The 25,713-nt window shown below is 43.6% G+C and overlaps 1 protein-coding gene across 1 annotated transcript in view; it reads right to left on the bottom strand.

Annotated features, from left to right (window-relative positions):
- Positions 1–25,415, bottom strand: part of LOC124255522 (prolactin-releasing peptide receptor-like) — a 28,040-nt gene extending 2,625 nt beyond the window's left edge. Inside the window, 3 exon segments of the mRNA XM_046689459.1 lie at positions 22,328–23,104; positions 23,106–24,940; positions 25,333–25,415. Coding sequence (XP_046545415.1) covers positions 22,328–23,104; positions 23,106–23,540 — 1,212 coding nt within the window. The 5' untranslated portion in view covers positions 23,541–24,940; positions 25,333–25,415.
- Positions 25,416–25,713: the final 298 nt, after the last annotated feature.

Below are 25,713 nucleotides of genomic sequence, written 5' to 3'. Positions count from 1 at the left end.
GATACCCCACCGAAAATATCGCAACATCCTGCTAATCTATAGTAACAAATTTACACCCAGCATGTTAAAGCACTGAACTTAATGTATGTATTCCTACATAGGTTACATTAAATCAAAGAAATTTAAGATAATGTGGATTTATAAAACTAAATATACAGCAGTAAATCTAAGCGAAAATACATTTTCCGCATTCACGCCACAGCTCTGCTAAAAATCCAATGTAATATTCCAATATATCCTAAGTATGCGTGTATATCTCTCAAATAGAGGTGATACCAGAACTCAAAGAATGTTGATTCATCAATCGTTTTAAGGTAAATGTGATGTATGCAAGATCAACCAGTGTGTCAATTGTTGCTTTTGAGAACTTAGTAACCCGCTACAACGACTAAATATATAGCGCTCAAACCACCGTCTGGTTTTCAGTCGCTTTTAAAGGATTCCATTCTGATCTACTGAATGTAGAACAATTATCAGCCTTAACAAGGATGGCGCAGGTAGACCAATGATAATGTAGAGCAACCAGGTCATCAGGTAAAGGTGCAAACTGATGTAGATAGTAAAGATCTCAGCATCCTAGATTGTCAGGTGCATTAGCACTCCATTCTGATAACCCTTGAAGATCCGGGTTGGAATTGGTCTTCAACGAGCCATGCCTGTCGTAAGAGGCGACAAACGGGATCGGGTGGTCAGGCTCGCCAATTGAGTAGATCGATGCTCATGATGTTGATCACTGGATTGTCTGGTCCTGACAGACTTATTTACACACCGCCGCCATTTAACTGAAATAGTGCGGCGTTAAACAACAAAAACTAACAACAACCTTTCTGATAATGTCCTGGATCACTGCGCCATTCTGTGTCCATTTTGGAAGTGACGTCACCCTTTCAAAATCGCTTATTTTCTCAGCGCAGCCTTTATATCGGCCCGGTATGTAATTGGACTAGGTGACCATTCGCGTCAATCGAATCTGATTTAAACAGGTAGCACCTGAGGCGAGGGCATAACGAATACTCTGGATGATTCTGGGAAGAGTTTCTTTTACCATACGAAAAGAGGCCAAGAGACTAATTTTGAGCAATGCTAATAAGCCATGATGTCCAAAGGTTGCTTCTCTATTAGATCAGTATCGACAGCATTCTTCGTTTATTTGATTTTACTCAATTTGCACTCATATTTCCGCGACCCTCGCTTTAGTTAGCTTCAAATTGACCGTAATTATACTACCCCAACCAATAACTCGTAGGCTATGTTAACCAGTGCATAATTTAGGTCAAGAACCGTTGCAAAGAGAGTTGAATTAATTTTGGTAACATATTATGTTGCGATGCAGTCTTCAGATTGTGTATCAGAAGAATTCCATTTGTTTTTACTTAACATCTGTTTGTTGTATTACTTGTTTGTGTGATTGTTTGTTGTTTAGCGCCTGATTTCAAATATATCAAATCTGAGCAGTTTTGGCGCCCGTCACTCGCATGGGACTTGCCTTCGTGTGGCTCTGAGGGTGGAGAAACGTGACGACATCAGCACATGTGACACATGACGTGACAGCTAAGACACATGGCTTTCAGTCCATAGTAACCTCAGAACCCAGTGGTCGATGTACGAAACATGAGAAGGACCTGCAACGTGAAAACCTGCCGTAAATCGGGTTAACTCCGGCTACCCGGCGTCGACCCTGTGAATGACAGGTGACTTCTGAGGATACCACCAGTTAGCCTAGGGAACCAGCTTTACGTCGATGTGGAACATGTGCTTGGTTTGTGCATATTCAACGTCCCAGCAACGTTTAAACGACGGCACCCAACGTGTCTGACAACTGCAGCTATTTGAACCTGCACCACACATTGTACTGTTGACATCATATCGGGATACGATGACATGTGTCAACCAAGTCAGCGAACCTTACCACCCGATCCCGTTGGCCGTCTCTTACGACAAGCATGGGTTGCTGAAGACCTACTCACGCGTTTTGCTCAGCCGAACATTCGGCCGTCAGTCGTAGAACCGTGTCAGAATCGTAGTACCGTACGTTCATGCTGAAGACCAATTCTTATCCGGATCTTCATGGGTCCAATGATTTATCATTGTTAAAAATAAGTTGTAAATTGTAAAATTCCTTGTTTGCCATCTAATATAAAAAGGGTGTGTGTCTTGTAAAAGCGGGACAATTCCTTGTTTGCCATCACAGAAGTATGCATAGGTTAAAACTCTATCAAGATTAGGTAATCTGATTGTACGGGTGATAATTCAATATATGGCAATCAAATCTACGAATTATTGGCATTCTACAAATGTTACTCGCGATAACACACAAGTTCATTTACTACAGCGTTTAGCTAACTGTGTCAGTAAGGGCTAAGCATTTGTTGAGTAATACATGTTTAACAAAAACATCCTGGTGTCTGTATAAAGTGTTCTGTTGTTTATACAACATTGTGTATTGATCAGTGCTGCTTTAAGGGAACTTAAAGACAGCCTTTCGGTTAAGCATATATGCACTCGGAGGATTTATTGATGTTTTGAGGCTGGCATTTCCTCGCAAGCCTCCTAACAATACAATGATCGATAGTGTTTACAAATCAACCGTTTCTAAGCTTAGCAATGAATGATCAACCCAAGTGATTATGAAAGTGAATACAACATTCTGTTCAAGAAAAGTCCATTAAAAGCCTATTTTGTGGGAAAAGGTAATTGTGTTACTCTAAATTGAATATGAAGACGAGCTTATGCAATGCGGATTACATGTATTTAACAAACGGCACTAAACTTATAGACCAAACAACTCCTCAGTAGATTAGGTACTCAAAGGAGTGAATAAATTGTGTTTAACGTCGCCCTGAGCAGCAATCTATTAAAATCATCATGGCGCGTTGGCTTGTGCGTGGGGAACCCAAAGCGACGGTGATCATAGGCCTATAGCGCTGCTGTTGGACCTATGGGGACATATGGAGCAGGAAACCTCGACTTCTCGGGACGAATTATATCCAAAATGATAATGAAATGTACCAAATATAAAACTGTGAATGGTTTCTTGGAACTATAAAGACCATTGACTAGACAAACACCGTTGTGTCGAACACTGTCTTGACGAACATACAGCTGCCTCAAAGTATAAAATTGGTGCCTTCGTATTCTTTCAGTATTTATTTATATTTCGGTTGTGTCGAACATCGGATAACGCGAATTATTAACGTGGTCCCTTCAAGTTCGACTCAACCGTATTTACTGCACCGTGCCTCTTCGACAGGATAGCCAAGAGGTTTTGCATTCATTAAAGATGTTGGTTCAATTCTCATGCTTGGTGCCTTCGTATTCTTTCAGTGTTTATTTATATTTCGGTTGTGTCGAACATCGGATAACGCGAATTACTCGCGTGGGTCCCTTCAGCTTCGACTCAACAGTATTTACCGCATCGTGCCTCTTCGACAGGATAGCCTAGAGGTTTCAGCGTTCGTCCTCATTAAAGATCCGGGTTCAGTTCCCAACATCGATACAAGCGAAACCCATTATAGTATCTCTTGTCGCGATACTACCTTGATGCTGAACAATAACAGCGAACAATCACGCACACTCTAAGACGCGAGGGATGTTATTTCCTTATTAAGAGAAAACCATCCACAGTGGGGTTTACCGAGGATCTAAATGGGATCTCCACGCTAGCCAAGTAATCCTGACATCTACATCCAGGGAAAATTACAGTGATAATATCTACTTCAGTGTCAGCCATTTACACCGACCTTTCGCTCCACGCCATAATTGACAACCCCTAATTGACAATCATTAAACTTTGATCAAAGAAATTCGGGTTTGTCGTGTTTGGGTCGCGCGTTCCTTGGGATTGCCAAGCTTCCGAGCAGGGAACCAGTATCACCCAGTGGCACGTAATGACGGCGCGGATCGGAAAATGAGGTTAAAACAATTTACAACCGTGTACGTATAAGGTCCTGAAGGCGAATAAGCCTTTGGTCCAATTAGGCAGCAGAAAAATCAATAGCACTGCCCAACGAAAAGCCGTGTTCGCTTATAAGGCAATGGCCAAGGATTCACAAAACCAAGACCTCAAGGCCAAAGATGACACGTTTCTGCCTAAAATGTAACAGTTAAGCTTGGGGCAATGGTGGTTAAGTGAATTTGTCTCCCTTTGTCCAAAATCGTAAGCTTTCTAAGCTATAATCAATGTTCAGAGTGGCAATTTGTCTCCAGAAGACTGCAACCGCGGGTCATGATACCTTGGTCTTCAAACGTATTTCTTAGGTAGATGACAGTATGATTTTGGATTCTGTTTGTTTGTTGTGCCAAAATAACCAATATTCCAATCACATGACGGCGGTCTGTAATAATCAAATTTGAACCAGACAATCCAATAACCATCATGGGTATCGATTCACGCAACATGGAAACCATGACCTTCTTCAAAAAATCGACTGTGCCTGATCGCCCGATCCTTTCAATAGACGCAGGTTGTTGGGACCCTATATTCATACCCGGAAGTACAGCGATAGGGGAGTGAGGTACCACATTCTAGATTTCACCGCACAGATGACAGGATATTCTAACAAAACGTGCCCAAAAGAAAACAGGATAAAACAAAGTGTAAGCCTTACTCACATCGTGAACTTTCTTTGAAAACAATAAAAGTGACAGAATCCTTCCCGCACATCAGCTTTTGTATCTCTCTATGTACTGATTTGTATGGAGATTTGGAATCAAGAACAAACGAAGAGGGTACTTTTTTGGGTTAAAGTCAGATAGTAATGATACGTGGTATGGGCGGATTTCTCAGTTGACGTAGTCGCCTTATATATGGCGTTATTTACACGACGTTCTTTTACCAAACAAAGCGGTCAGTGTCAACAGCACCCCGTTGCTGTCCTTAAGTGGAGACTAACTTGGGGACAAAGAGCAGTCTGTGTCAACAGCACCCCGTTGCTGGTCGTAAGTGGAGACTAACTCGGGGACAAAGAGCAGTCAGTGTCAACAGCACCCCGTTGCTGGTCGTAAGTGGAGACTAACTCGGGGACAAAGAGCAGTCAGTGTTAACAGCACCCCGTTGCTGGTCGTAAGTGGAGACTAACTCGGGGACAAAGAGCAGTCAGTGTTAACATCACCCCGTTGCTGGTCGTAAGTGGAGACTAACTCGGGGACAAAGAGCAGTCAGTGTTAACAGCACCCCGTTGCTGGTCGTAAGTGGAGACTAACTCGGGGACAAAGAGCAGTCTTTGTCAACATCACCCCGTTGCTGGTCGTAAATGGAGACTAACCTGGAGACAAAGAGCACTCTTTGTCAACAGCACCCCGTTGCTGGTCGTAAGTGGAGACTAACTTGGGGACAAAGAGCAGTCAGTGTCAACAGCACCCCGTTGCTGGTCGTAAGTGGAGACTAGCGTGGGGACAAAGAGCAGTCTGTGTCAAGAGCACCCCGTTGCTGATCGTAAGTGGAGACTAACTCGGGACAAAGAGCAGTCAGTGTTAACAGCACCCCGTTGCTGGTCGTAAATGGAGACTAACTCGGGGACAAAGAGCAGTCAGTGTCAACAGCACCCGTTGCTGGTCGTAAGTGGAGACTAACTCGGGGACAAAGAGCAGTCAGTGTTAACAGCACCCCGTTGCTGGTCGTAAGTGGAGACTAACTCGGGGACAAAGAGCAGTCAGTGTTAACATCACCCCGTTGCTGGTCGTAAGTGGAGACTAACTCGGGGACAAAGAGCAGTCAGTGTTAACAGCACCCCGTTGCTGGTCGTAAGTGGAGACTAACTCGGGGACAAAGAGCAGTCTTTGTCAACATCACCCCGTTGCTGGTCGTAAATGGAGACTAACCTGGAGACAAAGAGCAGTCAGTGTCAACAGCACCCCGTTGCTGGTCGTAAGTGGAGACTAACTCGGGGACAAAGAGCAGTCAGTGTCAACAGCACCCGTTGCTGGTCGTAAGTGGAGACTAGCGTGGGGACAAAGAGCAGTCTGTGTCAAGAGCACCCCGTTGCTGATCGTAAGTGGAGACTAACTCGGGGACAAAGAGCAGTCAGTGTCAACAGCACCCCGTTGCTGGTCGTAAGTGGAGACTAACTCGGGGACAAAGAGCAGTCAGTGTCAACAGCACCCCGTTGCTGGTCGTAAAGTGGAGACTAGCGTGGGGACAAAGAGCAGTCTGTGTCAAGAGCACCCCGTTGCTGATCGTAAGTGGAGACTAACTCGGGGACAAAGAGCAGTCAGTGTCAACAGCACCCGTTGCTGGTCGTAAATGGAGACTAACCTGGAGACAAAGAGCAGTCTGTGTCAACAGCATCCCGTTGCTGGTCGTAAGTGGAGACTAACTCGGGGACAAAGAGCAGTCAGTGTCAACAGCACCCGTTGCTGGTCGTAAGTGGAGACTAGCGTGGGGACAAAGAGCAGTCTGTGTCAAGAGCACCCCGTTGCTGATCGTAAGTGGAGACTAACTCGGGACAAAGAGCAGTCAGTGTTAACATCACCCCGTTGCTGGTCGTAAATGGAGACTAACCTGGAGACAAAGAGCACTCTTTGTCAACAGCACCCCGTTGCTGATCATAAGTGGAGACTAACGTGATGATCCAGAATAGTCTGTGTCAACAGTACCCCGTTGCTGGTCGTAAGTGGAGACTAACTCGGGGACCCAAAGCAGTCAGTGTCAACAGCACCCCGGTGCTGGTCGTAAGTGGAGACTAACTCGGGGACAAAGAGCAGTCTTTGTCAACATCACCCCGTTGCTGGTCGTAAATGGAGACTAACCTGGAGACAAAGAGCAGTCAGTGTCAACAGCACCCCGTTGCTGGTCGTAAGTGGAGACTTATTCGGGGACAAAGAGCAGTCAGTGTCAACAGCACCCGGTGCTGGTCGTAAGTGGAGACTAACTCGGGGACAAAGAGCAGTCTTTGTCAACATCACCCCGTTGCTGGTCGTAAATGGAGACTAACCTGGAGACAAAGAGCAGTCAGTGTCAACAGCACCCCGTTGCTGGTCGTAAGTGGAGACTAAATCGGGGACAAAGAGCAGTAAATGTCAACAGCACCCGTTGCTGGTCGGAAGTGGAGACTAACTTGGGGACAAAGAGCAGTCAGTGTCAACAGCACCCCGTTGCTGGTCGTAAGTGGAGACTAACTCGGGGACAAATAGCAGTCTGTGTCAACAGCACCCCGTTGCTGGTCGTAAGTGGAGACTAACTCGGGGACAAAGAGCAGTCAGTGTCAACATCACCCCGTTGCTGGTCGTAAATGGAGACTAACTCGGGGACAAAGAGCAGTCTGTGTCAACAGCACCCCGTTGCTGGTCGTAAGTGGAGACTAAATCGGGGACCCAGAGCAGTCAGTGTCAACAGCACCCGTTGCTGGTCGGAAGTGGAGACTAACTTGGGGACAAAGAGCAGTCAGTGTCAACAGCACCCCGTTGCTGGTCGTAAGTGGAGACTAACTCGGGGACAAATAGCAGTCAGTGTCAACAGCACCCGTTGCTGGTCGTAAGTGGAGACTAACTCGGGGACAAATAGCAGTCTTTGTCAACAGCACCCCGTTGCTGGTCGTAAGTGGAGACAAGCGTTGGGACCCAGAGCAGTCTGTGTCAACAGCACCCCGTTGCTGGTCGTAAGTGGAGAATAACTTGGGGACAAAGAGCAGTCAGTGTCAACAGCACCCCGTTGCTGGTCGTAAGTGGAGACTAACTCGGGGACAAAGAGCAGTCAGTGTCAACAGCACCCGTTGCTGGTCGTAAGTGGAGACTAGCGTGGGGACAAAGAGCAGTCTGTGTCAAGAGCACCCCGTTGCTGATCGTAAGTGGAGACTAACTCGGGGACAAAGAGCAGTCAGTGTTAACAGCACCCGTTGCTGGTCGTAAATGGAGACTAACGTGGGGACAAAGAGCAGTCTGTGTCAACAGCACCCCGTTGCTGATCATAAGTGGAGACTAACGTGATGATCCAGAATAGTCTGTGTCAACAGTACCCCGTTGCTGGTCGTAAGTGGAGACTAACTCGGGGACCCAAAGCAGTCAGTGTCAACAGCACCCCGGTGCTGGTCGTAAGTGGAGACTAACTCGGGGACAAAGAGCAGTCTTTGTCAACATCACCCCGTTGCTGGTCGTAAATGGAGACTAACCTGGAGACAAAGAGCAGTCAGTGTCAACAGCACCCCGTTGCTGGTCGTAAGTGGAGACTTATTCGGGGACAAAGAGCAGTAAGTGTCAACAGCACCCCGGTGCTGGTCGTAAGTGGAGACTAACTCGGGGACAAAGAGCAGTCTTTGTCAACATCACCCCGTTGCTGGTCGTAAATGGAGACTAACCTGGAGACAAAGAGCAGTCAGTGTCAACAGCACCCCGTTGCTGGTCGTAAGTGGAGACTAAATCGGGGACAAAGAGCAGTAAATGTCAACAGCACCCGTTGCTGGTCGGAAGTGGAGACTAACTTGGGGACAAAGAGCAGTCAGTGTCAACAGCACCCCGTTGCTGGTCGTAAGTGGAGACTAACTCGGGGACAAAGAGCAGTCTGTGTCAACAGCACCCCGTTGCTGGTCGTAAGTGGAGACTAACTCGGGGACAAAGAGCAGTCAGTGTCAACATCACCCCGTTGCTGGTCGTAAATGGAGACTAACTCGGAGACAAAGAGCAGTCTGTGTCAACAGCACCCCGTTGCTGGTCGTAAGTGGAGACTAAATCGGGGACCCAGAGCAGTCAGTGTCAACAGCACCCGTTGCTGGTCGGAAGTGGAGACTAACTTGGGGACAAAGAGCAGTCAGTGTCAACAGCACCCCGTTGCTGGTCGTAAGTGGAGACTAACTCGGGGACAAATAGCAGTCAGTGTCAACAGCACCCCGTTGCTGGTCGTAAGTGGAGACTAACTCGGGGACAAAGAGCAGTCTTTGTCAACAGCACCCCGTTGCTGGTCGTAAGTGGAGACAAGCGTTGGGACCCAGAGCAGTCTGTGTCAACAGCACCCCGTTGCTGGTCGTAAGTGGAGAATAACTTGGGGACAAAGAGCAGTCAGTGTCAACAGCACCCCGTTGCTGGTCGTAAGTGGAGACTAACTTGGGGACAAAGAGCAGTCAGTGGCAACAGCACCCCGTTGCTTGTCGTAAATGGAGACTAGCGTGGGGACCCAGAGCAGTCAGTGTCAACAGCACCCCGTTGCTGGTCGTAAGTGGAGACTAACTCGGGGACAAAGAGCAGTCAGTGTTAACAGCACCCCGTTGCTGGTCGTAAGTGGAGACTAACTTGGAGACAAAGAGCAGTCAGTGTGAACAGCACCCCGTTGCTGGTCTTAAATGGAGACTAACTAAAGAGAAAGAGCAGTCAGTGGCAACAGCACCCCGATGCTGGTCATAAATGGAGACTAGCGTGGGGACAAAGAGCAGTCTGTGTCAACAGCACCCCGTTGCTGCTCGTAATCGGAGGCTATCTTCATGATCCAGAGCAATCTGTGTCAATATCACCCCGTTGCTGGTCGTAAGTGGAGACTAACTTGGGGACAAATAGCAGTCTGTGTCAACAGCACCCCGTTGCTGCTCGTAAGTGGAGACTAACTTGGGAACAAAGAGCAGTCTGTGTCACCAGCACCCGTTGCTGGTCGTAAATAGAGACTAGCGTTGGGACCCAGAACAGTCAGTGTCAACAGCACCCCGTTGCTGGTCGTAAGTGGAGAATAACTTGGGGACCCAGAGCAGTCAGTGTCAACAACACCCCGTTGGTGGTCGTAAGTGGAGACTAACTTGGGGACAAAGAGCAGTCAGTGTTAACAGCACCCCGTTGCTTGTCGTAAATGGAGACTAGCGTGGGGACCCAGAGCAGTCAGTGTCAACAGCACCCCGTTGCTGCTCGTAAGTGGAGACTAACTCGGGGACAAAGAGCAGTCAGTGTCAACAGCACCCCGTTGCTGGTCGTAAGTGGAGACTAACTTGGGGACAAAGAGCAGTCAGTGGCAACAGCACCCCGTTGCTTGTCGTAAATGGAGACTAGCGTGGGGACCCAGAGCAGTCAGTGTCAACAGCACCCCGTTGCTGGTCGTAAGTGGAGACTAACTCGGGGACAAAGAGCAGTCAGTGTTAACAGCACCCCGTTGCTGGTCGTAAGTGGAGACTAACTTGGAGACAAAGAGCAGTCAGTGTGAACAGCACCCCGTTGCTGGTCGTAAATTGAGACTAACTAAAGAGAAAGAGCAGTCAGTGTCAACAGCACCCCGATGCTGGTCATAAATGGAGACTAGCGTGGGGACAAAGAGCAGTCTGTGTCAACAGCACCCCGTTGCTGCTCGTAATCGGAGGCTATCTTCATGATCCAGAGCAATCTGTGTCAATATCACCCCGTTGCTGGTCGTAAGTGGAGACTAACTTGGGGACAAATAGCAGTCTTTGTCAACAGCACCCCGTTGCTGGTCGCAAGAGGAGATTAAAATACACCTGTTTAGAACTTTTCCCCAAGCAGCTTGTGCTGATCAAACGACCCAACTGAATGGATCGGGTGCTCAGACTCGGTGACATAGTTTGTCAAAATACCCGATGGGGAAGATCGTTGCTCATATTATCAATCACTCGTTTACCTGGCCTAGATGCGATTATTTACAGACCGTCGTTATACACAAGTACCTGGATTGTTTGGTGAAAAAAATCAATAAACAGAGAATTAAATGTCTTTCGGTAGAGACCCCGTGAAGATCCGGGTTAGATTCGATGTCCAGTAACTCATGCTTGTCGTAAGATGCAACTAACAGGATTGGGTGGTCAGGCTCGCTGACTTGGTTCACACATGTCATCGTATCCCAGTTGCGTAGATGGAAGCTCATGCTGTTGATCACTGGATTGTCTGGTCCGGACTCGATTATTTGCACACCACCGCCATATAGCTGGAATATTGCTGAGTGCGGCGTAAAACTAAACCCACTTGCTCACTGTCGGTAGAAATAGTGAAACAATGCTATTCTACAGAAAAGTTGGATTTGACCTGAGCCATACCGAGCAGCCTTGCAGCTGCAGTTACAACCAGTCTGTCTCTCTACGTCAATCACCTCTAGAAAAACCAGTCTACAAATGCAGGTGTTCCCGGAGATTAGTTTTTCTCTCCAATGAAGCATATTTATTCCAATATTGCCAAATTATATGACATTCTCATAGCTTTGATCTGAATTAATTTGACGGTCTCCTCGAAATGTCATGTAATTGATTTTGAATTATTATCTCGACAACTTTCATCTTTTCATAGAAAGAAAAATCGGCCCGAACTGCTAAATGTCATACGTCTCAATATAATGGAATCGGGTCCTGTACTTGGAAGCACGCAACACGAGGATCAAAGCCAGAATTACATGGAAGGTCCGATAACTGTGTTTAGTTCATGTGTCTGTTTGTCATTTTATGTTACTTTTTATTTCTTGGATGATCTATCGATTACTATGTAACATTGGTTGTTCTTCCAAACGACTCAAATTTCAAGACGAGAAAAATCGAAATTCTTCTAAATTAAATAACAAAATGTAATATTTCTTTTAACAAAATTATTTTAAATTGTATTGGAAGATGGTGGCAGGCAGTGGTGTTCAGTGCACAGTATTTCTCGGTAATGACATAGGCGTTAGGCAGCATTGCTATACAACTTGTATCTTGTGTCTGTATATATCATGGAAATATCGTCATTTAAACATCCATGTGTCGTGATTCATATCATGTAGACACCCATGTGTCGTGATTCATATCATTTAGACACCTATGTGTCGTGATTTATACGGCGACACAGGTATTATTACACATATCGTACCAACACCTTCGACTTATGCCGATTCATAGGATCAGAGTTGGATTTAACACTGCTGTTTATCAGACAAATCATGGTAGAAGATCTGGGAAAGAATTGGTCTTCAGCAACCCATGCTTGTCGTAAGGGGCGACTAACGGGATCGGGTGGTCAGGCTCGCTGACCTGGTTGACATATGTCATTGTAACCCAACTGCAGAGATCGATGCTCATGATGTTGATCACTGGATTGTCTGGTCCAGACTCCATTATTTACAGACCGCCGCAATAAAGCTGAAATATTGCTGAGAACGGCGTTAAACAACAAACAAAGGTAAATCACGGTGTGCCATCAGCTCGATTACCAAAGTGGTGTAGGCCTCACACGATTCTACTCTGGCGAAACCCGCGAGTACGTGTTCGCTAAACCTAAACCTAAACCTAAAACAAAAGTATGTCGATCCGGCTTTGAAACCATCATCAGAACATCCTGACACACATAAGGGAAGCGACTCTACAAAATGTTGAGACAATTCGGCCACCACTGAACCCCCAAAAGAAGAGGCATCATTATGATATGGGTAAGAATTCATGTTACGAAACATACTCCCATGTGCATGTGTACATGTGTAAGCATTAGTGCGTGCGTGTGTGTGTGCGTGCGTGCGTGCGTGCGTGCGTGCGTGTGTGTACACAAAAAGATCTTCTAAGGAATAATCTGAAGTTTATACTGCAATATCAACCAGTTCACACTTCCAGCTAGATAAAACACACCGACTTTATTGAACGCGAGTCTTTATAACACTTCGTAATATCCGAAGTTCGTAACAACAGCGATAATCACCAGTCTACCAGATTACGTTAGGGCGATTACTGTCGACGTGTTGGTCGACCCGGCTTCTTTAAAGCAGTAGATTGCATTACCTTTTTCCGTTTTCAAATCATTAAAAGTTACGAACGTTCTTTATGGCGCATTCAGTACAGTCGTTTCGAGTTACTGATGCGCGATAATGTAACAGAGCTTAACATTAAGCCGGTTTAGGGTTCTTCATAACACTCAATGCTTTTAAAGTGGGGTATAAAAACGGAGTGGAAGCGCTGAATACTCTGGGTTGTTTATCGATCACCATTAGGAGAGTGTTGTGACACTCGACCTGAAGATTAAAAAATGCGTTGAGCTTGAACATCTCAGGCCAAGTCAACATTACGTCATTTATGTTGAAGCAAGAAACATTGATTCCTTGGTTTTCTTTTAAAAAATCGAGGAAGCAGAGAAAGAAATGCTTTAGAAATTATCGTTTTAATTCAAATTGATTCACAAATACATGTTTCCTGAAACTGATGACAATGGTGTTTTCTTGAATGTATTATGCATGTCTACGAAGGGAACTGCTTTGGGTCCCCTCTTGTACCATATATCTTTGGTCATGCGTAAACGTCTCGCGAACACCTGGTGTCATGGGTGACTTTTGGTTATCATTTTATGTAAGTTTTATCATTGTTGCCTTTGCGAGGTACCCATTCACAGCTGGGTAAACAGGGTCACATAGTCACAGTACTTTGTCCAAGTTTGCTGTACCTACAACTAGGTGTTTGTACGTGGCCAAACCATTCATGTGGCCACCATCTGGTCATATACCAACGGATTCGTGAGTTTGTTTAAGCGCACAGGGTTGTGTACTGTACACTCGGGGTTGTGACAACACGGAAAGAGTCTGCACACAAAGTTGACTCCAAGGTTTTTAAAACCGGTCACAGGAGGGCTCGATCCCGGCACCTCAAGCTCGCTGGATCACTAGCCTGGCGCCTTAGACAACTCGCCCACCATGCCACATATGAATGTATCGATCACTGAAAACTAAGTATGTTATGATAACGGTAATTATTTTTTAGACAGATAGATCAAACAATTATCAAGACAGACCATGATGCCATCTCATCAGATGAAGTCAAACGAAACTTCGCACCTCAAAGTGTCTTTCAGTTTTAACTGCTGTTCATCGTAATACCCGATGAACATAAACTGAAATTTCACCACATGTTTGTGTTGAATGTAAAATCATTCCTGCTTGACAACGGTACAAGAATCTGTATCAAAACGTCGCACTCACGAAGTAACAGAAGTATCAATAAAGTTTGTTCAATATTGTACTTCCCAACTTCGAAACTACCACTCAAAGTGTGAGTGAGTTTGGTTTTACGCCGCTTTTAGCAATATTCCAGCAATATCACGGCGGGGGACACCAGAAATGGACTTAACACATTGTACCCATGTGGGGAATCGAACCCGTTTCTTCGGCGTGACGAGCAAACGCCTTAACCACTAGGCTACCCCACCGCCCCTCTCAAAGAAGTAAAATACTGATTTTGTTTAAATGTTAAGTTTAAGTAAGTAAAATTCTTTTTGAGAACCATGGTGTCGATCGTAAAGACATCGATACTCCTAAAATCTTCAAATAGAAAGAAGTAAGTTTTGCGCTTCATCCTCAGAGTGAGTGAGTGAATGAGTTAAAATTTATCGTCACATTGGCAATACTTCAGCCATGTCCCAGCCTCAGAAGTATACTACCAGTGTTTGGCATGGCAGCGTGATGTCGTCCACGTGTTTGTATGCATTAATTTAGAATGGGTGTTTTGAGACCGATTTCAATAATTTATTTATTATATGGCAGCAGAAAATAGTTTAATATCTAGAGAAGCAAAAGAATAAATACTATATATATAACAGCTATATCCCGGTCTGATGGGGAGCATAGCCTCAAATGACAGACTGCGAACATGCGTGGGAAGTGCGAAACTTCAATTAGAACCCACGATCAGCTGATCCTGTCACGACTAAGGGCAGCAGTGGGCAGGGTGTGGTATGGACTGCTTGACCCCCATTACTTTAGGCTAAATGCATTTCAAAGGCATGTGGAAAGAACTATATTATCTCTTGTTTAACAGCGCCATGTTTCACACAATGAATGAAAAATGACAGTCCCTCTCTCGTTCCAGGCAACATAGCATAAGATTATCCAAAGGTAATCATGAAGATAAATGTGAGGTGAGGTGAAATGGGGTTTACCGTCGTGCTTGAGAATATTTCGCTCATATGACGACGTGCATGCGTGTGTATGTGTGGCTGCTTGTACTAGCCCAGACTTAAGCTGGTTTTGTAGTGTTAGCCAACTGAGATACCATGCCGCAGTTAAGCATGAATACCCTACTCAGGCACATTATGGTTTATGCCCGGACTGTCGACAACAAGAAATAATCCGTCCAAATTACTTGTCGACAGTCCGGGAAAAGGGAGGTGATGTTCAACATGAGTGACTTCACTCCCAGTGTCATCGAAATTAACAAACCAATTAAAACAGAGTGAGATATATATAGTAGACAATATAGTTATTCAGTCAATATAACAACATGCATGTATCATATGTCACACAATATAACATATTTGTATATATATTTCATAAAGCTCACACAATATATTTGTGTGTGTGTTTTATATAAATAAGTGATTTCTGCAGGTGTATAAGTAATAAATATATAAAAGATGAGTCCAGTTATTTCTTCTTGCCAAAACTCCTTTATATATGGACAGGTTGCATCTGTACATCTCCAGTATGTTTTATGAGCTCTGTGTCTGTTGACTCTGTACTTGAATCCATTGTGGTAAAGATTCTGACCTCTATGAATGTTGTCAATCAATGTAACCCGCACCATAGCGTTTGCCACTTTGACATGGGTAACAAAATATTCATGATCTATTATATATACCCAAATGCTAAATGTTTACAACAGCATTTCGATAATCCTTCCACTCCCAATATCACAAAATAATGTGTAAGCTCTCTGTTTCTTTCCGGATGTTGTTGCATGTTAAACTCCAAAATGGTAATCCTTCCACTCGCATAACGTAAAATAATACCCGTACCCGCGACCTTCCGCTCTCCGTGCGGACGCTCTAACCACTACACCACGGAGACGGTTTAAGATATATGTTTAAATATAACTGTTTCTATTTCGGGCGTCAAATAACATCAATCATGTGTTAAATGTAACTACAGAGCCAACAATATAAATTACTATTCAGTCTGTTTCTATGAATAGATTAATGTAATTTAAATTCCGTCTTGTGTGCCATTCTAATGGTCTAAAAGAAGATATATCTGCTCTGGATGGCGTAAACCAGCCTGATAATGAGAGGGCTGGAAATATGACAACAATTACATGTCAACATTCATGTAGACTCTTTTCATAACAACTCTGACATTTGCCCGCGGAGGAAATAACATTTATCTTAACAAACAAAAGAGTAGATATTGGAGGTTAAAGCAAACATTTGCAATACATGTATATAATTGGCAATGGCAGTAGTGTTGACACAGTGCAATTATGTATGAATTTCACGTGTCTGCGTGTAAGAGTTTTCGTTTCAAGTGTCATCAGATATATGTGTGCTTCCGAGTAGGTCCTTGATATAAGAATGAATGTGTAACTTGTGTATCTAAGGTTGGTGTTGAATTATGTGATGAAGACAAGGAACAACACAACTACAAGACAGTAAACACTAAACACAGAAACACAGCCGCTTAGGTCTCTAATGTTTGAAGTGTAGTTGGAGTGTTGTTGTTAAATATTGTTGTAAAACAATTGTTGACTGATTATGGTTTCAATATTCAAGCTCATTTGGTAAGACTGAGTTCAACGCCACATAACAATAAACCTCTTGGACAAATAACGTATACATTTGAAAATCGGATTTGAGAAAATCAAAAACATTTTCAAAACGTGTTGTTGACAACAAATAGTTGCCGATACACGGCAAAAGTAAGATCCAAACCACAACTATTGTTTCCTAAATCGAAAACATCACCATCTAATAGCCATTTCCTTTTTCTTTCCTTTTCACCATCAAAAGTAGGTATACTTTCTTTTGTCCGATACAGTATCGTGGAGTGTAACCTTTGTGTGGGAGAAGGGCTCAAACCTAAAAAATTTGATGGGGAACCTGATCATGGTTATTGAAAATAGGACTACTCTTGGATTTGAAGAACGCACGGATGGACACGTTGCAGCGCGTCAGACCCGCGGGACCTTGTCACCACTTTGTACATCCCTAACATATTACTTAACTCAAAAAAGGAAACATATTTGGTCATAACAGTTTGGTCATGGTGTATAATGCCAGAGGATCTCAACAACCCACGTACCGAACATACCCACACCGGAATCGGTAATACTACCATAAAAGAACGGGGATTATCTTGTGGGCAATTTAAAAGATGCAATAAAATCTGGTTGCCATGGGCGAGTGATTTAACACGGGTATAAGATGGTCTGTGTTGTTTAACAAAACTGATAAACTGACTGACTGACTGACTGACTGAGTTTTGGTTTTACGCCGCTTTTAGCAATATTCCAGCAACATCACGGAGGGGGACACCAGAAATGGGCTAAACACATTGTACCCATGTGGGGATTCGAACCCGGGTCTTCGGCGTGACGAGCCAACGCTTTAACCACTAGGCTACCCCACCGCCCCAAACTGATAAACGGGACGGTATACGTATATAGAAATGGTGCTGGCAACCGAGAAACGTAATCAAACCAACGGTCCAATCTTTTCGACCTAAGAACACAACACAGCACAATCGCCGCTTCCTTGAGAACTGTACCGCTTGTGTCCCATCTGTCTTGTAGTCGGTTTATTGAGGTTTGAACCGTGAAGATCCTGGTTAGGATTGGTCTTCAGCAACTCATGATTGTCCTGAGAGGCGACTAACGGGATCGGGTGGTGAGGCTCGCTGACTTGGTTGACACATGTCATCGTATCCCAATTGCTTAGATCGATGCTCTTGCTGTTGATCACTGCATTGTCTGGTCCAGACTCGATTATTTACAGACCACCGCTATAGCTGGAATATTGCTGAGTGCAAAACAACAAGCACACAAACAAATATAGATAGAGCTGTGGCCCTATTAGGCCATCGGCCTCTGGAAGTCCCATCCATATTTGGAAGTGCCCATTGATGTGAAGTTTCACTAAAACCTGCACATACGCATTATTTATAGTCACAGATATGATCACAAATGCCTAATATTAGTAGCACAGCAGAATGTTCAAGTCCTAATGGTGGTTCGGTTGAGAAGAAATCGTAGAAGTTTCACAGTGCGAAACCAGCTTCTTCATAATGTAAAAATCTGCATACTTATTAGCGTTATATGGTGTAATATTCACATCTCCACGAATAGCAAGGCATGTGCTGTGTAATTCCGATACAAATACAAAGATAAGAACAAGAAATCGATGTAATGATATAGCATATAGGTATGATAGTGCTTATTCTCGATGCAAACACCTGGTGCCGTCACTGATTTTCAGCGAACCAGTCGTGACATTTTCACAACCATTTTGCCTTCACCCCCAGTGCACTCGGCGGATATTCACAACTGATTGTTCTCAGGAAACTATATTTTACGATGCAAGTGCCCTTTGAAATAATATGTTTACATATTAGAGGAGATGAACCAACGTTTAGAATTGATGTATCAGATGTGTTCATGTAATGACTGACCTTTTGGAAAAATATGTAGAACAAGATACCTCGTGCCCCACATCTGCTTTTGTTCAGTCAGATGGTCGTAATTCTTTATTTCAGTTCTTAATCATGTTATTACTTCTCAATATACAAGTAGAAACGACATAAAACAAGAGAGGTCATATATAGTTTGACAGGTGGCCAAACATTTCCCTTGTCATACTCCGTCCTTTCCAGGTACTCGTTTGTTCATAATTCAACTTTCTTCTGTAAATAACTGCTAATGGCTTAAATGGGAGCTACAAGGCGATATTGACGGTGAATAACGTCATAAATCATGTCTGATACATTATCGACATAAGCTCTAAAACAGCACGGGTCCTAACATCGAACCTTGACGACTCCAAGTCGCTCTACAGACAATAAGTATCCATTTATCACAGTTGAATCCCTTCTATCATGCAAATAACATTCGATCGATTTTTACTTTCGTACCTTTTAATCCAATTTCGGCTTATTTGTAAGCCACTCCTATATGCCAAACACGGCCGACTTCCGAGGCCCGTTTGATGTTTCAGCAATAAACGTATTCAAATTTGTTAACTGGTATTCTGTTGCATTGCATGCTTTTAACATGACAAGAAATGAGCTTACCTAATTGTCTTAAAGTGGTTGAATGAACCACTACTTTGCATTTGATGCATTTGAAATGCTTTGATATTTGATAAATAGCGGGTGAGAGCAAGTGATGTATTGCTAAAGCAGCTTCATCTCTTTTTTTCTTATCATTAACCATCGTATGCATGCTGAACAAATAAGTAATTCATAGAATATGGCACAATTAAGGTGCAATACATATTGATTTCTTGGACTTGTTGAAGTGATCGTTTTTATTCTTTTAAATACCAAAACAGTGGTTCGTTAAGTACTCTAATCATGAAGACTTAGTCCTTTCAAAAATATACTGAAAATAAACGGAAATGGCAACTGTTTCCAAAGATACAATTTTAAAGGTACAATTTGACACATTTTCGAAAATATTTTGACCGATATTATATATATTGGGGCATATGCACTCACTTTAGCTTCCTATTGATGCAAAAAAAGACTTATTATACCTTACGACTTGCCTGAAATCGACAATTGAAACTTTGGGGCGAACAGGATCCAAACACAGAACACTTGCCATGTATGGAATGTAAACAGAGAGAGAATGTTTATCGAACAATTGTTCCGTACATCGCAAACTGTCGCACGCGGTGTTTGCCGAACTGGTTGCGCGTATGTTTTTGCACCAGACATTAGCGTCTGCTTCTAGGACTGAGGTCTGTGTCCAAAGGAGTTAGAGGATATTCGTAAAGAGCGCTCCAAGGGACATAACTCTATAGGGTTCGCCTGAAATAATGTTCGGCCGATAGAGGGCGCGAGTCGATTTAATGCAACGATGCATTAATTTATTCGAACTTTTTAATTTAATATTATAATATAAATACGTAATTGTTTTGAATAAATTATATGGTAGCTTCACTGATAGTATTATTGAGAGAGATGCCTTATTTTTTTCAGAGAAGTGTGGTGTGAAATAGTGCCTTTAAGGGAAATGAAAATCTATGTCCTAAAACTAATTGAGCCCTAGATAAGCTTGTAATAAATGTGTCATCCTTTTGATGGATTGTGTCCAACCGTGGTCCTCCTTGTATAACTACTGTTTTCTGTTTCCATCATGTTATTTTGCTCACGAGACGAGCACATCAACTTCAAAGCTTATGTCTTACCCGTTGGCCAGTTTGAAAATGCCACACGTCTAAATCACATAACTCCAAGGTTACCGCTGCCATGGACCTGATGATATTTCCTATTTTGCAAAGGGTGTGACAAAGACCGTGGTTTTAACTCAGCATTTCCTACTGTCAGAAACTCAAAAGACGATTGCTAATTTTCATGTTGCCTCGAACACAGTCTGTTGCAATACAATGCGTTGGAGCTTGGATTCATTTACTTATACTGTTTCTATGTATCCGGGCAGTGACTGTTGATTGGTTGGTTGGTTGTTGTTTAACACCGCACCCAGCAACATTCCAGCTAAATTTATATGGCGGCGGTCTGTAAATAATCGAGTCTGGACCAGACAATCCACATATCAACAGCATGAGCATCGGTCTACGCAACTGGGAACCGATGACATGTGTCAACCAAGTCAGCGAGCCTGACCACCCGATCCCATTAGTCGCCGCTTACGACAAGCATGGGTTACTGAAGATCAATTCTAACCCGGATCTTCACGGGTCCAGTGACTGTCAGTCAGACTCTATATGGCCATGGTATTTTTCAAATACAGACATACAAATACCATTTACTATTGTTCTGAATAAGTTCCATGTTCTAGCCTTAATTTCATGGTATAGGAACGTGGGGACCCGCAGACAGAAATGTGTTACTGCCTGTTATTACATGTTCTTTCATAAAGTCGTATGGTAACCGTATTTAAGATTAATTATCTTATTCATCTCACTTGTTATTTAGTACCAAGGATTTACGTTTCCAGTTCTGTTCACTTAGCTCTTAAAAATATGTGAAACATATTTCAGCTTGTCATTGTGATACCTTTCATCCAATTTACCGTTAGTGGCACATGACGCTGATGAAGTGATGTTACTAACACGGGGAGATGTGTAAAGCACATAGCATATCGCATAGCGCGATGGTTAATGTACACCAATAGTGCTTTCTCAACTCCCTGGGGAGTATGCCTGACATCCTGGGCCAAGGTAGATCTGCTCCAAATTTACGTGTTAGCGTTTAGTAACATAACTGTAATGGACCTGGCATCAACTAGTATCCAACCCCATATTGCAAAAAGATCTTTTAAAAGATGCATATTCGAAGAGAACACGGTAATACTTCTAGGTGTGATATTGCATTTGATACAATATTTCTGTTCCATCAGGTGATACGACTAAAGGTTACACATTGAAGTCATAACTATAAAATACATGGTAACAGAACATAGCAACCAAACGCTTCATTGCCTCAATGTTATTATCGGCGTAGCTGTACTTAGCGTTAGCCTGACGATAAGCAATAAATCCTGTGCTGTATTGATTCGTGCTTGTACAGACAAAGTGAAGACACACTGGTAATGTACGTACATGATAGAAGACAAGGGTTTTAAGAGATGACAAAGAAATTACAGAGAAGTAAAAGAACACAGAGAAAGAACAGCACACCTGTCGCCGTGTTTTGGAAAAAAAGGTCATACCGCATTGAGAAGTGATTACTTTGCGTTACAATTCAGTGTAACATATGTATGGATGGCATTCGAGAAAAAGCAAAAGTCTGAAATCATTGCCTTTGGCTACTTTGAATTTTGTTATGACAGAAATAAAGATTGGTTTACCACTGGAAATTAATGCTATAATGTTTGGTAGATGAAAAGTAGAAACCATCTTTAGAATGGTGCTATGTTTTATGAACAGATTGTTCAAGCATATGAGGGCGTTGCTGTTATTCATTCACATTCAAATTCTAAGCTCATTTAAACATCAGATATATGTTATGAATTTCCAGATAAATGAATACCATACATGTGAACCTGGTCTGCATGTATATTTGAATATAACACTAATGTTGCCCTTAGAGTACAGCGGGTATTGATGAGAACACTACGAACTATATTCAAGAAATGCAACATCTCTCTGTAAACAGTAAAATTAAAATTCCGCGGAGTATGAATGAATACATTTCGAATAAATAGCATATAAAGAAACTGTGATTACATGGTGTAAGAAACAGAATATTACAAAAACAATGCATAGAAATAAGGAAATGAGAATGCCAGTGAATATTTAACAGATAAATTTTTATACTTTCCATGTACTGTTTCAACTGAGTTCTTACGCCAAAGAATTTCAATTCGTATTACGACCTTTTTTTACGAACACGGCGCATCGTGAGCTGAACCCACCTTCCTTGTCTCACTCAGACCTGGCGAGCTTCAGTGGAGTTGGGGCTGGGATGACCTGAGGAGGTACGAGGTGTGCAAGGGACGGTGGTGACGTCAGTACGGCTTACCTGTGACGACGCACTACGACGTCGGTTGCTGAACCGGAAATAACCCCTGAGGCGATCTTTTGTCGCACTCGACATACTCCAAGATGCGAAGAGAATTGGATTCGTGCACGTTGAGAGGAAACCGAACCACGTGAACGTGATGTACGTGACGTCGTAGTGGCCCTGGTTCTCGTCGTTTTCGTGGACGAAGTAGTGCACGAGGATCAGGATGTGCAGAGGGCACCAACACATCGCGAACAATGTTGTCATGGAAATAAGGTAGTTTTGCGTTCGCTTTTCCTTCACCAGATCCAAATCGTCGTCACTGTCTTGCGTTGCCCGTTCGTTGTAGGATTTGACCTGCGGTGGAGTCGGCTCTGCCGCTGCTCCTACCTCAGATGATGTCGACGTCGTGGCTCGGTTCTCTCTCGGCCAGGCTAGCGAAGATTGGTAAGAGTGATCGGGTATGTTCCGAAGGACGTCGCTTCCGTTGGAAGCAAAGTGAATGGATATAGAAGCAGACTCTCGGGACTTGATTTCCGCAGATACCCGAACATACAGAAAAGCTATAATGGCTAGAGGCATCGCGTATAACGTAACAAACATAGCTCGTATGTACTCTTCAATTCGTCTCTCAAAATACACGTAACAGATCCCGACGCCGTTAAATCGAGCGCCCAACGATGCACCTAAGTCAATGTACTTTATATATACGGCAAAAGGCAACACCACACACACTGCAACTACCCATACGGCGATCGTACACAGGCCGGCAGGGAGGCGAGATTTAAAGGGGGTGGACTATTGTCCTGTAACGGTCTATGGCGATCATGAGAAACGTCATCATTGAAGCGTACACGGGAAAGCACTGCATCATTGGCAAGAAGAAACAGAGGAAACTTCCCAAGAGCCAGTTCTGGATCAACAAATTCGCAAGTGTTATCGGCAGCACAAAAATACATTTGATGAGATCTGCAAACGCCAGGTTTCCAAGAAGGAAAAATGTCTGGTCGTGGTAAAGTTTCCTCTTGCCAAGAACAATTAGCATGATGATGTTCCCAACAATTCCGACCACACCCACGACGGCATGGAGAAACATAAACAAAGGGTACACATACCGAAGCGATCGCCGGACGTAAGGTTGGCCGAAGTCAACTGTCTCGGTACTGTTATTGTCTACAAGCCATCGAAGAATGAGTTCTATATACGTCTCTCTCGATTCTGCAAGTGCCATGATTGTTTGATGTTTGGTTTTCTGTCAGTCGGTGAGATGGAGTCGTCAATCAGATTTTGTCATTTGGCAGCAACGTTCAGCATGGTGTTTACTTCACGTCGTTTGCGGAGTGTTCGACAAGTATTTTTCTCCCATTTATTACATTAGGCAGCTGGAAAGATTCCGACTCCAGCACGGCTCCAGTTACAGAAAATCAGTGGCTTCTAACACGCGGCTGTTCAGATCAGTGCATTTGTAGCACTTCAACCACCAATGAATTATTTCGGGTGAAGCAGGCGACAGTTTCCGTTACATAAACTGAAGTCCTGACAGCGCGCAGCCTGCCAAGCTATTGGATCGCCACGCTGCAGCCTAAACACTCTGCCTCAACTCAAATGGATTTCGCCAGGTTCATTGAATAACAGAATACGACTGTGCGTAGGTTTCATGTGACGGCGTATGAATGGTGAGTTGATGGCTGAACGTCTCTATAATTCTGATGTGTTAAACGGCAATGGAGTACCTGCTGTGAAATTGTTTCTTTACACACAGAGGTACTTTACTGTGGCCTGTTATAGTTCTCAGTCAAAAACCCCCCATCTGGGAAAGAAATAGAATCAATATGATAAATATTCTCTTTTCCGTTCATCCAATTTCAACTGACTTGTTTTCTAATGTTGTCAGACACGATGGTTTCTAGGATATCCTCAACACGAAAGCTGGTCCACAACGACTGGCGTTGAAGGCACTTCACATTCCTTATAAAGCAACTAAAACGCCATCTCCTCTCCGAAATTGTCCTGGTAGTCCGTCGTTATCAAAATATTCTAACAAGCACTCAAGCAACCTTATCATGGAATAATTGTATCAGTCACTTCAACAAGACTCCTTCATCATATGGACTGTCAAACCAGAGACCTGAGTAGAAGGAAACGCAATAAACTAGCCAATAAGGCATGAGAGAAGACCATACTCTATTATGGAGTCAGTAATCCTTAAGACACAAACACTCTCGGCTCCAGTGTCGTATGCTATTGAATTGGTCCTCGCGACACCTGTCCTGTCGTTGACTGACAGGCTATATCGTCGTCTGCCCCTCATGCGGTATTGCCCGGGCAGATGTCATTAAGAAGCCTTGTTGCCCGGGCGATTCTTGTCACAATATCCAAATCTCTGTGTCTATAGCAGCGACGCCTTTGATAAAACACTCCAGTACGGTGTAATTACGAGTCGATAACGGTGTATCCCTCCTATTTCCAGAGCGGCTCCTTCGTTCAGGTTGGAGCAAGTCTGATCTTTCGTTAGAACCAGCTCTGGACCAGGCGAATCACAAGGGTGTCGATAGACGAGTTGCAGGATTAACAACACAATTGGAAAGGATTTCCCCCAAGACGTCACGAACCATCTCTGCCGGCTGTGAACTGAAAGAAAGAAGGTTTCATCGATGAAAATGTACAGAACTTACCCATGCATGTTTGACATTTTCACGACACTGCCCACACGTTAGGATACAGTTCTCGACATAAAGGAAAACCATTAGAACCAAGAATAGCCCCTTGACCTATTCTTACATGATCTCCATCGTCAGGCAAAGACTTGATCCTTGCGCTGTTTCAAGTCACATCGTAATTATAAATCTCAGTGTGGCTCCTTTTTCTCAAACCAGTACGAAGGCAGGCGCTAGTAGCTTTCAATATTGATCTATAGCAACTCTGTAGGAATAATCATTATCACGGGGGCCAGTTCTTAACCGTGGTATCAGAGCTAGTTCAAAGGTGACAAAACCGGCCAAATACTACTGACCAAGGCCTACCTCTGTAAGCTTGCTATAAGAACCCCTTGGAAAAGGGATCTATATGTCGGCGGCGGAAAGCTACTGTGTCACTTCTGTTGCCGCGTCAGGCAGTGTACGTAATTAGAAGAACTGTATCGATCCGCGGTCACGTGACTCCAGAGCGGCAGCAGTGGCCTGCTTGATGATCAAATAAAGCCTGTTATGACCCGTCAATTGTAGTTTGTGACAATCTAATCAGCTGATAGAAATAGGACAATGTTCAAACACATAAGACATATACCGAATCCATTTAATTTATAACAAATAGTTTCATTTATGGAATCACCTATAGTCCGAATGGCGCCCTTGACAACCAAGGTAGTATTCACGATGCCACAGCCGAGCGAGATAAGTATACCG

This window comes from Haliotis rubra, unplaced genomic scaffold, assembly GCF_003918875.1.
Source record: "Haliotis rubra isolate DU_JTF1 unplaced genomic scaffold, ASM391887v1 Scf601, whole genome shotgun sequence".
Taxonomy (NCBI): Eukaryota; Metazoa; Mollusca; class Gastropoda; order Lepetellida; family Haliotidae; genus Haliotis; species Haliotis rubra.
Note: the sequence above shows the minus strand (reverse complement) of the source record. Positions and strands in the feature narration are given on the sequence as shown.